The sequence below is a fragment of the Lytechinus variegatus genome, chromosome 17 (assembly GCF_018143015.1).
Source record: "Lytechinus variegatus isolate NC3 chromosome 17, Lvar_3.0, whole genome shotgun sequence".
Taxonomy (NCBI): domain Eukaryota; kingdom Metazoa; phylum Echinodermata; class Echinoidea; order Temnopleuroida; family Toxopneustidae; genus Lytechinus; species Lytechinus variegatus.
The window spans coordinates 4346186-4361901 of NC_054756.1; the positions used below are offsets into that span (position 1 = coordinate 4346186).

At 36.0% G+C, this 15716-nt stretch overlaps 1 protein-coding gene across 1 annotated transcript; it reads left to right on the plus strand.

Annotated features, from left to right (window-relative positions):
- Window positions 1-230: 230 nt before the first annotated feature.
- LOC121430874 lies at window positions 231-6994 on the plus strand. Its single transcript, XM_041628299.1, has 3 exons — window positions 231-814; window positions 5467-5529; window positions 6224-6994. Exons 1-3 carry the CDS (start codon window positions 727-729, stop codon window positions 6679-6681), a joined length of 609 nt encoding a protein of 202 aa, XP_041484233.1. The 5' UTR covers window positions 231-726; the 3' UTR covers window positions 6682-6994.
- Window positions 6995-15716: the final 8722 nt, after the last annotated feature.

Consider the following 15716-nt stretch of genomic DNA (forward strand, 5'->3'; position numbering starts at 1 on the left):
GACATAAATAAATACAATAAGAGGTTTACCCCTTTACAGATTAGTAAAAATGTCAACATAAAAAAATAATGTTAGTTGTAATAAGCGACAAACTGCGGAAAATCAAACTATATAGCCACTTTTTTCCTCTTTCTATTTTGGTGCAGCCATCGGCACCAGGCACGGGTTCATTGTTCTCTCGATTCGCTTCAGCGAATCTTTGTTCCATAACCATTATAAATTCGCAAAGTCACAGCAAAATAGTGTCATCTGAACATTACGTTGCAGTTGTAGAATCCGGAGTTTATAGGTCGGGCTTTTTGTGCTGATATAACCCAGGATATACCAGTATATACTTCAGTATAAAGACAAACTTCCTGGTTTGGTGGTGATTTAAGTTGACACATCGAGGAGAGAGTACGGGGAACCCATGTTGACATAATCAAAACAGTTAAGAGATCAGCAAACAGTTGGAGACAGGTACAATGCATGGTACCCTTCTATGACCAGTTATTCCGTTTCAGGAGAACGTTATTGATCATTGATCAAAGTACCACAGTTAATATATCCTTACGGGAACGACTTTCTATCTGCGTTCATAGTATTGTATATGTAGCCTCAGGAAGAACGCGTATTGGTGTCGGCGGATAGGCACTGCCAAATTTATTTGGATTATTGATAGAAGAACTGTGCCTGAATATTTTCTGTTTTTGGATCGGGATCAGGATCTGTTCGTGGAGATTCAGAATGGCTGGGTCTGGATCGGTTGCATTTATCTTCCAACTCGTGACATCGGTTTTATTCATACTACTCAATGTCGACTCCATAGAAGCAAGTAAGTGTGTCAAAAGTTTTCCAATAGGTTAGATTTGACTTCAATATTCCACATAAATATAAATACATTCAATTAATCATGATGAACAACATCATACACGTATTTCATTTCATAATGATTATGTCTATGGTCGAGGTTATTTCGAGATTGAATATCATGCAGGTTATTGGAAATCAAACAACATCTCATATTTTGGCTACTTCAAACAGGGTAAGGAAATCATGATTACAAAGATGATAAAGAAAGGACTGGGAGAATAATTATGCTTGCAATTTGACAGAAAAGTAGATATTAAAAAACAATGAGTTATAACAATATCTAATTAGTGAGAAACGAGCAGAATGTATTGAATTTTCATGCTTTCTTTATATGAATTGTATGAATTAAAGTGTTAAATAATATAGATCATCAATGTACTCGGGCTATAACGGGTTAAACCATATCCTTAGAGAAAAAAAATCAAATTTAAGATTTCTCAGAATACCATTGAGCAGTATTGTCCAGAATCATTTCAATACGATCCATATTAACCATTTCTAGAATAAAGCGGCATATCCATGATCAGATCTCTACATGTAATTCTTATGGAGTTTCAGTTTCGTGAAGAAATAATTATGGGCTCTGAATATCATGAAATCGGAACTATATATATATATATATTGGTGAATTCATGGTCGTATGCGGCGGGATCGAGACAGGGGGTGCCTATACACCCTCGTACATTCACAAAAGTCCACGATTTCCCTTATTCTATAGTCTATATAGGAGTACAAAGCACTCTTATTGAATTGATTCATACAGCTCTGTCGCTTAATTTGCTTCCTCAATTCTCTATTATGGCCCCTCCTCCGTCAGAAAATGCAAATGCGTATGACTACAATCCACTCATCTACTCACAAAATACAACACTGTAATAAAAAAGGAAATACATAAAGCACAAAATACGCAAATACATGTAAGGTAATGAATGTGAATATTTGCGGAAAACTAAACAGAAATAAGGAAGTCATACATTTTATTGAATATTGGCCCTCTTTTCTTCCTTGGTCACTGTATTGTAGTTTCAATAACCATGATAACGAATTAATTATGACTAAATTTCCTGCTACCGCTGTCCCATGTATATGCAGAGGCGCGATAATCGGGAAGGGGTTATAATACGTTGCGGGTATTGTAGGTTTTAATCCTTCGATATGAATGAGGTTTTAATCCTCAAGACCCAGATGGTCTGGACCCCATGGTCATTAACAGGCGCATATAGGGAAGACTCATTGTTCTCTTTGTTCTCTTTGTCTGAGTCGATCTTATGCTGCAGTCAGACCAAGGATCCAAATTCCAAACCGGCCGATGCTGTTATTGGATATAACGTAATCGCTTTGATCAGTCTGGCATGTCTGGAGATGGTTTAACGGGTGTGACTGTACATGTAGCTGCATGGGTGATGGCAATGAAAGGATCGAGGTGATAAGGGGTGGATGTGTTCTTGATGATGGTGATGGTGGTTGTGATGGTGATGATGGTGATGATGAAGATAATGATGATGATGGTGAATATGATGATGATGGTGTTGGTGCGGTGGTGGTTGTGATGATGATGGTGGTGGTGGTATAGTGCATGGTGGTGGTGGTGCTAATAATGGTAGTGCAATATGAAGGTGCATGATGATGATGATGACGACGATGATTGATGACGATGATGGTGAATATGATGATGATGGTGATGGTGGTGGTGGTTGTGATGATGATGATGGTGGTGGTGGTGATGATGGTGGTGATGATGATGGTGGTGGTATAGTGCATGGTGGTGGTGGTGCTAATAATGGTAGTGAAGGTGCATGATGATGATGATGACGACGATGATTGATGACGATGGTGGTGGTGGTGATGGTGATGATGCTAATGATGGTGATGCTGCTGATGGTGATGATGGTGAAGATGACGATGATGACGATAATGATGGTGATGATGACGATGATAATGATGATGATGATAACGATAATGATGATAATGACGACGATGATGGTGGTAATGGTTATCTTGATGATGCTGCTGATGGTTGTTGTGATGATGATGATAAACCCACACCCTTGAATATTAAAAGCTATGTAAGAGAAGACCCACAAAAATCAACAATTCCCTCATTTCTGGTTTATGTAACTGCAAAATACAGGAATGATAACTTACATCGTACCTACGCCCTTTGGAGCGTGACAATACAATTAATAAAGGCTCAACAATGGCAAAATATTGACAACTCTCGAAGCAGAAAAAAATCCCAGGGTATACTTTATGACTGTACTTATTCAACATAGGGAGTTTGCAATAGCGACGGGACAGATTCTACAACATAGAAAATCTATTGCCAAAAGCCCTTCATGACAAAACAGTCTTTGTCTAAAAACCGGTGAGTCAAGCAGCATTGTGACGGCATAATTTTACATGCTAAGTCAGCTCCGAATCCAAATGTTGTGGAATCCATCCCCGTCATGATTGCGAAAATTCTCTACACTCTAAAAACAGATTGAGCAAATATTTACCCAATATTTGGTAGTAAGCAAGCAAGCATATATGCTGCGTGATTTTTTCCCGTTCATATTGGGTAAAATGCAAGTTTAAAGCATGGAACTATAATAGCTTCATGTTAAAGGGTAATACTCAACATTGCGTAAAGTTCACAAAGTATATCATCAATTTTTACCCAGCAATTAGCATACATGTTCCCATTTTACCCAATATTGTGTAAACTGTTTTAAGAGTATATTGGTGTAAAGGCCTGGTCACACCGCCCGAGCGTTGTTGGAGCGTTCGTGGAGCGGTAGGGAAAGAGGGTCGAATTTCGCTCACAAAATTGGGGGGTAAAATCGAAAACAATCGAAATCGAAAATGGTGAACGGTAGCGAGCGGTGATGATTTTTTTCTCTCCGCTCCACGACCGCTTCAACAACGCTCGGGCGGTGTGACCATGCCTTAAGAATAACGAAGGGATTGTGCTACAGTGGGCAGGGGCGACCATGCACCCCTTTTTTTAAGTAGGGGAGGGAAGAGGGGGAAAAATGGGAAGAAAAGAATGAAAGCGAAGGAATTAAGATACAATACTCTAATTATTCAACTGAAACATGACGTCACCACTACCTTTCTCCCCAATAAGTTGATTTTTCAACAAAAATTTAAACAAATCAAAAAACAAATTTCGTCAAAAAAGATGTACATGTAAGATATGTAAGAAACTTATGACATTCAATAATTTCGGCTTATTTTCACCGTAGTTCCATGGCTTCACAAAACATTTTATTGGTATCCTAAAACACTAATTGGTACACAATTTCTCTCTTCATTTTGTATTGTATTGTTATATCAAATAAAATAATTGTCATGTGTATGGATTAAATGATAACGAGACAAATTTACGGCCGGGGGGGGGGGGGTTATGATGTAGACCCCTGATTCAATAATAACAATCGAACTTGGAGTAAAACCATGATTTACGATTTACAAAATATTTATTTGCTTGAGGTATGGGAAATCATTAGAAATGTTATATTCGTTGTAAACAAACCTTACATAAACAAAAGAAAGTCAACAACATGATATCGGTCTGTAAATAGTAATAGACGTGTCAAGGTTTCTCAAAACGGACGTGACTTCTGATAAATATCGGAAAGGGAGATGACTGGGAAAGATAAACAACTGGTTACAAAACAAAATGAATTACATTACACTGTACATGTAAAAGAAATAAAGATGATGCCATTCTTGGAATTGTTATGCAAGTTAAACAGTAAGTCTTGAATAATGTTAAAACAAATGTAAATGATGGCCTCCTTGGAATTGCTTTGTAAAGCTAGGTAACAAGCATGGATGATGATAAATAAAATTAATAATAATGTTTTTATCGGTGTTGAAATCATTTTCAACGATGACTTTGTCAGTTTCGTACGTTGCAGTGACACCGACGATCCCGACTCCAAACCGACAAACTATGTAAATAATATTACCAATGACATATCGTCGGTCGGTTTGTAGTCAAAGTCATTAATGTGACTGAATCAAATTAAGAGGATCGGGATGAAGTGAAAGTGAAAATTGTCTTCATTATATTTTAGTTTACTTCATGAAAAGAGTAGGAAGATCATAAGATGTACACTTTTTGTTCCAGTTTTGCAAATATTGCTGATCATTCTAAAGCATTGGATTATTGTTAAAGTGACCCAAACATGGAATAGTGTGTGTTTTTATTTATTTATTTATGTATTTATTCATTCATCTATTTATTTATTCATTTATACATTCACCTACTCTGTTTTATTGTACGATTGCTTTTTGTCCGAAATCAATATCTTATGTCTTTGTAATTTACTTTTTATGTACATTTCAACCTGCCTTGAACCAGTATAGGTTCATGGACCTGGTTTCGCTTGATTCTCTTTCATTGTTTCACTTTGTTCATTTGTATACTGCTTTTCTTTGAAATACAGAAATGATTACAATCAAATTATTTATTTATGTGTCCATCGCTTTGTAGCTGAAAAAAGGCACTATATCAAATGACTATTTGATTTGGATTGAATTATGACTCCATGACTAAATATCTATGAGGCAAATATAAATGCATCTTCAATCATTTCAATTCTATTTTGTAAATCAATTTTACAGGGCGCCAATCGGGCAGGTACAGGCATAGAGGGAGTGGAGGAGCTCAACTTACACGAGGCAAAGGTAAGGGTACTGTACTTTCAATCGGAGAGGGGTAATAAACTCTTTTTATAGTCTATTATCTTTATAACCAACAGAAGAGATAACGATTATATGTAAGAGACGGCAACCTTCTACACATTCCTATCCTGTATCACTAAATGATAGCAATTATCCAACGTCGGTATGTGCTTGAAAGTTGAATGTTAATTCAAGTATTAAATTATAATTTCGAAATTAAAGTTTTAATATCAACATCCCAATAGAATGGTTCTCCTATAAAGGGTTCCCTACATTTGCATCACAGATTCAGAAGACGTTAATGTTTTAAGAAAGCCTAGATCTTTGTTTATTTGTCTACTGCTTAAATTGAGCAAGTCATTTCACCAATAGCCGAGATTTTAGCATAATTGAAAACACTCGGATGCCATAGCTTCAAGACTCTGTTCATGTATTTTCTCTTGTATATTCTATTTTGTATATTTGTATTATGTTTGAGTTGGTAGAAATGACCAGGTTCCCTTAACAAAATGGGTGGCTATTACTACTTGTAGTAATTGCTAAATGAAATGGTATATCACTTTTATCATCGTTTCATGCGAATTTTGCAAAGTAGACTGACTAGGAACCGATCAGAATTGTTCTTTAAAATAAGCGATTAATCGCGTTATGTTACGGGGCCAAGATTTGACTATTTTATTTTTGTTTATTATGACAGATCCGTTACCATGGTGGGCTATTACTCTCATCTTCGTTGGCGGTATCTTGGGCATATTCTTATGCGTCATGGCTCTGAGGAAGGTTTACGAAAAGAAGCGAAGGCAGAAGATGCGCGCCATGGCAACACGACGCAGTCAGAACATACAACGACGCCGAAGTTTACCGAATAATGTTACTACCGATGAGAATGGAGTTCCCCAGGGATGCTTTGTCGCACCTCCTACGTACGAGCAATCTGCGAAGGATGACGCACAACCTCCTGCATACAGCAAGGACGTAGATATCGGCGATGAACACGCCATGGCTCCTCCCCCTACTCCTCATGAAACGTCGGTTCCCATGGACACTGCTCTTTCCGCAGCCCCGCCCAGTTATGATTGTGCGCAAAATGATGGGGGTGAGGTCGTAGAAGTGGGCGGGGCTGTAGCCGATGGTGATGAGCCAGGCAGACAGTAGAAATTCACACACGGATCGAGCGAATGCTCACGAATAAGTGTGTGGTATATCAAAAGACAATTGTTGTACTATTTATCTGACTGGATTGCCATCGAGAGCCTATCCGCACGAGTTAACCTACTCCTTTCAAAGTGCAATGAAACCAGAAAGAGAGCTGCTGATCAAGGACTGACAACGCTTTATTTATACAGCTCATAAATACACCCAATTTTCAGTCATTTATGTGAGAACTTTGTAAAGTATAAATGTGCTTTTTCATGTTTTTATCAAAAAATTTCAGTGATCATGATGATGTTATGCAATGCACCCCCCCCCCCAAAAAAAAATATATATAATAATCGAAAAAATCATTCCCAAAATTTTTAAGAGAAAATGATTCACTAAATAGTGACTAGTACTCGGCTTACTGCTTTATTGATATAACATGTACTGTTTTATATAATTATGCCTGATATTAAGTTTCATTTTTCTAGTGTGTTTTAATTCCGTGAACTATTGTTAACAGTAATTTTATTCAAAAAATGTTTTTATATTTAAACCTTAGTAAATGTAAGCTGAAGACATTCTAACAAGTTTTTTCCATATGGCGTTGACTTGAATGTAATAAAAATGAAAGAAACGAAAACACACACACCCATATATACATATATATATATGACAAATAACAAAGGTATACCTTTTTAAGTTTAGGGGTTGTTTCTGAGTCGTGAAAAGGTGATATACATGCTGGATAAGTGCGATAACGAAGATAAATGACATCTACATTATTTCACCTAAAGAGATTGATTTCACCCTTGTATATGAAATTAATTTTCAGTACTGGTTTCTTCTTAACACATTCCAAGAGGAATCGAACCGTCTTTAGGTTCGTGGGATGTACTTTCGATGGAATGAAATATAAGAAACACAATAAGCGTTGACATGTGCTAATTTGCATACAGCCAAGTTACTTTTGTGTTATTTTACCACAAAATAATGCAGATATTTTTACATGCCATAACTTAATAATTTCTCGTATTTTAATGAAAGCTATACTGATTCGAATACTCATCGCTTCGTTGACAAAAATGATATTGGGGTGTAAGAATACATTTGCATTGACATTTTCCTTAGTCATGCCGACACTTACGTCGGGGGATCCACGTTTAACATCTTGATGTTTTTGTACTATATTCTAAAAGTAAAAGATAAATATTATATAAATAAGTTGCATTTATTTTTCCTTTCGAGTTGATTAATGCCAAAAATACGACGGAAGGAGAGTCAGATAGACATTGAATATAACCTAGAATACAAATAAGGTAAGAGGTAGAGAGTGAGAGATTGGGGATAGAAATGGATATGAATATAAATAAAGGGAGAGATATACCAAAAGTTGGCGTGAGGAAGACAGACCTGGGAGCAGGAACAAGAGAGACGATAAAAGAAGGTGTTATAATGATCAAGAAGACACATAATCCTATAGAAATGAAGAGAGGGCAAAAAACAAGGATGAAGCGACAGAGAGGAGAGGAGGGGTGATTAAATGGGGGGGTGCAGGGGCCGCGGAACCGGGGGGCTGGGGGGGCTTCAGCCCCCCCCCCCCCCACTTTTTTCCAAAACCGTGTACAAAAACGCAAAAATGACCATACGATTGTGATTTTTAGCATGGTCAGCCCCCCCACTTTTGGCTCAGCCCCCCCCCCCCACTTTGAAAACCGTTCCGCGGCCCCTGGGGTGTAATTATGGACGAGTGGGCTTCTAGATTTAAAGAGGGTGGGGGAGAGGGAAAGTGAGAGTGGGGCAATGAAGGGGCATGGAGAAGTTGGGATTTGACTTGTGACAGGGAAGTGTCAAGAGAAGTTTAAATAAAGTCTGAGGGTTTGTGTGTGTGAGGGTGTGTGTGCGAGCGTGTGAGATGATTAAATGAGAATGACTTGCAACAAAACAAACAAGGGAGCAGATGAGCAGTGGAGGGGGGGGAGGGATGGTGTGGGGGTGAGAGGTGAGGAGAGAAATAGATTGAAGGAAAAGAAGAGTAATCAGGAGGGAGAATGAGAGGGACAGTGTGAGGCACAGAGGGAATAAGATAAAGCAAGGAGAGAGAGAGAGAGAGAGAGAGAGTGAAATAGAATGGGAGAGGAAGAAAAACATGAATACAGAGAGGGAGAGAGATTTATAAGAGGAAGAAAAATAGGGCCCGTGCAGTAGTATTTCTGATATAGTAGTAAATGATAAAAAAGGAAAGTGTATTGGGTTGTAAGAATTTCACCTCTTTAAAAACTTGGAGAAATAAATGTACGTATCATTGAAAATCAAATATCATCCAGAAACGTGGGAGACATGGAAAACGTAGTTCTAAATGATTTTGGGGAGAAATGCATTATTGTGAATTTATAGACCAGAATAATCGACATTAACACACAAGAAGGAAGCAAATATTATCCTATATCCTTAGATACTTTTAAAATCCCCCCCCCCCCGGTTGCTTTTTTCAAGATGACATTCATGCAGAGTTCAACGAAATATCCATGTACTTTATATACAACCCTCCCCTTGAGGAATGCTTCATGAAGTGATTCAAACTCATTTTTCAATTAAAACTGTTATAAGCTATCAAATTGCGCCCCCCAGAAAATTTTGAAAACCTAAATTTTTACTGAAAATTTTCACAAAATTCACCCAAAGTGTACAAAATTCACCCAAGTGTACACAAAATCCTTAGATTTAACTTTTTAAAATGCAAAAGTGTCTAAAAATGACAAGCTTGGTTGCTTCACTCTCTCTCTCTCTCTCTCTTGATTTTCTTAGAAAATGTATACGGGTCCCCCCCCCAGGAAAAAAATTCTGCTTACGGCCTTGAGTCCTTGCATGTTATTTGCTGAGAGCTAAATTATCATTGAAAAATCACTGACAAGTGACCTCATGAAGCACTTGTTAAATCGAACAAAACTATGCATCATTTTCAGGACTAAAAAAAAACCCTTATGGACGCAAAAATAATTGTTTGTGTACATTGTTGTTCATTTATGTCCGAAAACCGACACAAAATGACAAGGGAAGTTTCTCATTCACAAATTAATGCCAGGACAAAGTGTAGTACATTCTTTCCAGCGAATTCAACAATAATATACTCTCTATACATCGAAGCAGATAATTATTCAAACCATCAACACAAGTTACCTATACATATCACATGATCTCTACAGTCAATAAAATCAAAATTCATATATTATTATTGGAATAATAGCAGTGGATATACAATGAATATCCTGTCAATGCCAAGTAACATTAGTGGTACTACTTTCAAAAAATAATTTATTAAACTATTATGTGCATTCCTACAAAACTCTAACCAATAAAATGTACATAGGTGGTTGCCTGGCATAGCGACTACCAATGTGTGCTGATTAAATGTAACAAATACGCAAATGGGGCCCACTACACAAGGATCTAGTATCATGGTAACTTTTCCAAAATGGTAACTACCATGGAAACCTTGATATTGTTTTGCTGTTAAGCCCCGTTACCATGGAAATTTATTGCTATAATAGTCAGTTGTTATGCTGTATAGCTCCTTGTTTTTAGAATATCATTCATACATTTACAAGCGACATGACATTAATTGAAATTACTTTTCATTCTGAATTCTAAAGAGTTAAAAATACATTCAGGGCGAGTTACTTATCATGTACAATCAAACTTTCCACATGATATACACCTCCATATTATAGGTTTAGTAATACCAAATGGACAGAATTCATACTTCATACGATTGGAACTATATTTCTAAATAAAACAATACAATTAAAAATTTCAAAAGGGGATATCACTTTATAGCTTTACTTGAAAATACTGTAACACAAGAGATAGGTTCAACTGCGGATAAATGAGCATTGCAATATCATTAAATTTAATCTTTTGTGTGAAAAGACACTACAATGATCTCTTCATAACATGGTTATTAATACACAGTATAAAATTACTCTGATAAAATACTTACATGTAAATAAATAAATACTAACACACTAGACAGTCATACCAACCAACATTCCTTACATAGGTAAAAATAAAAATAAGAAGAACTGAATAAAAACAGTTTTTTTATTTTTATAGCCAGACATAGGAAACATATATCAATTTTATTTGTGAAGCGAGATTGAATATACAGGGCAGTCTCTACCAATCCTAGGAGACGTTTCACAAAGACTTAGATGCAACTTAGAGGAGCTCTTACATTTATATCTAGTTGGACGAGGTATATAGCACATCACTGCATTGATCATATCATGCTCAGAGGAGACAGGCCAGTGGGCCACTGCGTATTAATCAATGAATGAGATCATCATTTTAATATCATGTGCATGTTGAAACATTGCATTTCATTTTCATTTCATTTCATTTATTTCCATATCCATGATATCACAAAGTATATAATATAACTCATACATACAAATTACACAATTGATGTTACTGAACGATAAAGCATATAATAATAATGAACAGATTTGGATATGGGGGGAACATGCAAAAAAAGCAAAGCTTGTTACAAGGCAAGTTCCCTAAAATAACAGTATGTAATAATCATAAGTTATCCTTAAACAGGAAATAAATCAATAAGAACGGACATTCTTGCTATTGGTACAGTTTAAAAAAAGGAAAAGGGAAACAATATATATATTACTACTTATATAGCAATAGAATATTAATAATAGAATAATAATAATATAATAGAATAATAATAGTGCACCTGATACTAAGAACAGAAGGAGGAAGAGAGAGAAAGACAGACAGACAGACAAGATATACATGAGAGAGGGACAAGTAGAACAGACATGACATAACATGAAGACAAAAACACAACAATGCAATTACATATGATCACATATAGGGCTAGTAAGATAACACAAGAAATAAGAGGTCAGCTTACAGATTATCTATTGACAGTAGCAACAGCATTTGAGATGACAGTGTTGTCATGTAAGCTTGCGCATTTGTGAGTAGTTTAATATCTTTGAAGTAAGAACTTTTTCAATTTACATTTAAATGAGAGAACACTAAGGGATTTTTAATTTCGTTCGGTAGCGAGTTCCACAGTTTGGGTCCTGTATAAACAAATGTCTTTTGAGCAAAAAGAGTACGCTTTAATGGCAAGTGAATGCAGCTAGCCTGTCGGGTAGGATATGAATGGATCGAGTTATTCGAAACAAACATAGGAGAAAATATGGACGGAAGGTTTTTCGTATGTAAATTATACATGAAGAGGCCTAGTTGTAACTGATATAACTCATATATCTTTAAGAGTTTGTTTCCTCGAAATAAGTCACTTGTATGAGATCGGGGTTCAGCATTAAATATTATTCTAAGTATCTTTTTTTGAAGTAAATATAATCTATTAAGTAACGAAGAGCAGGCATTGCCCCAAGCAAGTATCCCGTAGTTGATGTAAGGTGAAATTAGTGTGAAATAGAGCATTAGTAAATTGGTTTGTGGAAGGACATGTTTAAGTTTCATAATAACACCTATGTTACGGGCAGTTGTTTTACATACATTATCAATGTGTATATTCCAGGAAAGTTTGTTATCTATTGTGACTCCAAGAAATTTGGTCGATGTAACCTCTTCAATAACAATACCATCAAATATAACAGGTTTGGGAAAATTATTCAGGGTATTACTAAAGAGCATACTTTTTGTCTTTTGCAGATTTAAGGATAGCTTATTGGCTTTTATCCACTCTGAAACATGAGAAAGTTCTTCATTTACTTTGTCGATCAATTCAGTTGGATCAGGATGGGAATAAAAAATATTAGAGTCGTCGGCGAAGAGGATGAATTCCAAGAAATTAGAAGAGTTTCGAATGTCATTGATATATATGAGGAAAAGAAGTGGACCTAATAAGCTCCCTTGCGGAACACCACAAGAGACAACTTTACTACAAGAAGATACACCATTGACAAAAACAAATTGTTGACGATTAGTTAAATAACTACTAAGCCACTCTAAAGGTCTTCCTCGAATTCCATAGTGTGACAATTTACGTAATAATATATTATGGTTTATAGTATCGAAGGCCTTGGACAGATCTAAAAAAATGCCTACAGTATGGCGAGAAGCGTCAATTGCCCTTGCAATTTTATCAGTAAATGCTAAGAGAGCATGAGATGTGCTATGTTTCTCACGGAACCCAAATTGTTCTTTATTCAGAATATTATGTTTATTTAAAAAAGTAGTTATACGAGTATATACGATTTTTTCAAGGATCTTTGATAGTGAAGTTAATAATGAAATTGGCCTATAATTAGTTACTAAGTCATTGTCACCTTTTTTGAAGACTGGTATGACTTTAGCAACTTTCATGTCTTTGGGTACTTGACCATTAGAAAGGGACAAATTGAAAATATAAACTAAGGGGTCAACGATTTGGTGTATGACATTTTTCAAAAGGTGATTATTTATCCCATCACACCCGGGACTTTTATGGGAATTCAGTTTACTTACTATAGTGATAATTTCATGAGCACTAGTAGGCTTGAAAAAAAAGCAGTTGGGGTTAGGATTTGTTAGGAAATCATGAAACTGTTTAGATGAGTTAGGAATCGTTCGGGCAAGATTTTCACCAATACAAGAAAAATAAGAATTGAAAGATTCCGCCATAGCGTGGGGATCGTCAATAGTTTTACCATCAATATTTAATTGAGATATTTGAGTGGTCTTTTTAAATCTATTAAGTGCTTTATTTATTACTTTCCAGGTATTTTTCATATCGTTTTTATATAAAGCTAACTGATGTGCGTAGAACTGCTTCTTCGCCACACGTAATAAAGTTGTTAAAGTATTCTTATATTTGACATATTTCTGCTTTAGGTCAGGTTTAGAATCAGATTGATCGCATATATATCTGTAGTATAAATTATTTTTCCTGTTAATCGATCGCAATAAAGATTTATTAATCCACGGAGATATCGGAGTTTTTTTACGATTAAATTTCTTTGGTTTGACCCGAGGGATGGTATTATCGACACAGGAGGTAAAAGTGGTCATGAAAGAACCATAAGAGGCGTTCGTATCTTCACTAGAGTATATGGTGGACCAATCAGTATGAGTTAAATTATTTTGTAGGGTGATGATGTTTTCGTCGGTGAATTTATACTTGTTAGGTTGATTAGAGCATTTTTGAGAAATTGGTTCAAATGGTAAATTAACAAAGATTGGATAATGATCAGAAATATCAGTAACTATAAGTCCAGTTCGAAGCAAGGGATGGAAATTCATAAAAATATTGTCAATAAGGGTTGCAGAAGTATCCGCTATTCTAGTGGGTTTGGTTATAACAGGAAGAAGCGATGAAGACAAGAATACATCTAAGAAGTCTTGAGTTGCCCTTTCCTGGGTACATGTAAGAAGGTTAATATTAAAGTCTCCCATAATTAGACAATCTTTATTAGTTATAGAAGGTTTTGACAAAATATTTTGAATTTGTGAATTGAAATTATTACAATTGGATTGAGGGGGTCTATATATAACACCAACTATCATGTTCTTACGTCTGGGGATGTGAACTTCAACAAACAGAGTTTCGATTGTGTTATCGATATAAGATATGTCTTCTAAAATGGAGAAATGAAAGCAGTTTGGTATTAAAAGCGCAACACCGCCACCCCTTTTCAATAATCTATTTTTTGTGACAATATTATAATCGGGGAGTGAGTATAAGTAATTAGGTGTTTCACTAAACCAGGTTTCGCTCAAACCAATAATAGAGGTCTTAGGGAGATTTACGTTTTCAAGGAAGGAACGAAACTTGTCAAAATTGCTGTGAGCACTTCTAATATTTAAGTGGAGAAAAAACATGTCATTTTTCCTCTGTGAGTCTATGTAATTTTTGAAATGATTTTCTGTTAAATAAGAAGACGAAGGGATTTGGGTGGCAGAGTCATTAATATCATAGATGTGATTGACTTCTTGCACATAATTGCCAATTTCTCTAATGATATGGTCTTCAAAAAGAGCATTATTCCTATCAGAGGGGGGATGGGTACTTAGCAAGCTTTCTGAGAAACTGTCATCATCAACTGTCATGAAAGGGAAGCTATAAGAGTCGTTCATTTAAAGGATGGGGGAAATACCGTCATAGTTATAGAGGAAAAATGAAAAATACAAACGTTATTGCTGAGTGCTGACATCCCGTAATTGCCTTGATGTAATAACAATTGCCCAGTAATGACACATAACATAACGACATACACGTAGGTAAGAAATGGAAGATAAGGATGTAAAAAAGACAACATGCAAAGATACAGAATACGCTTAGAACAGGTGCAAAAAATGAGTGTACTAAAAAAAAAAAGTTGATCCATAGCGAACGTTAACAACATACGTTAATGCCAGAGCTTCAACTATGCGAGGGAAAAATGAATACCATCGACAACTGTTAGGGAGAAATGCGTGAAGGAAACAGTGACCGGGGAACCTATAGGAGCCTAAGGTAAAGTGGCATGCAATCAGGTGGGTGTTTGCGAGGGGTGAGGGAATGGAGAGGATGGAGGGGAAGGAAGGAAGGGGGGAAAGGGGGAAGGTGTAGAAAGGGTCAGCTTGAAAAAGACCTGAAAGGTTATAAGACAAGAAACCCTTTCAACAGCCATCCTATTTATATAAAAACATTAAATTAGAAGAACACGGAATGCATCGTACCCAATTTGCACGAATGCATTTCCCCATAATTATATATGAAGACATGCAATTTTAAGTCCTGTGCCAGCCCTAGTAACATGAGACAATAGATTCCCGTTTGGGCAAGTTTGCAAGGCATTAAAATAGTGTGAAAAGCAAAATAGAGAGTATCAACAGCTAGTGGTGACATTGTTATGTAAATAGTAGCCTACATGTATATTGGAATAGTAAATTAACATGAATAAGTTTAAGACTGCCACAGGTGAAGCATGATTATAAATTGTAGAGAACAAATACAATAGTATTATAAGACGCATTTGGTAAACAAGAATGTAGCGTTGTAGAGACGAAAAAAGGGGGTTATAGAATAGAATAATGCATGT

Excerpts from the sequence above, each read along its gene's own strand:
- LOC121430874 (XM_041628299.1), top strand. The coding sequence starts at position 727 with ATGGCTGGGTCTGGATCGGTTGCATTTATCTTCCAACTCGTGACATCG. Across the intron at positions 815-5,466 it reads TGTCGACTCCATAGAAGCAA|GGCGCCAATCGGGCAGGTAC; the intron begins GTAAGTGTGTCA and ends TCAATTTTACAG. Across the intron at positions 5,530-6,223 it reads TCAACTTACACGAGGCAAAG|ATCCGTTACCATGGTGGGCT; the intron begins GTAAGGGTACTG and ends TTATTATGACAG.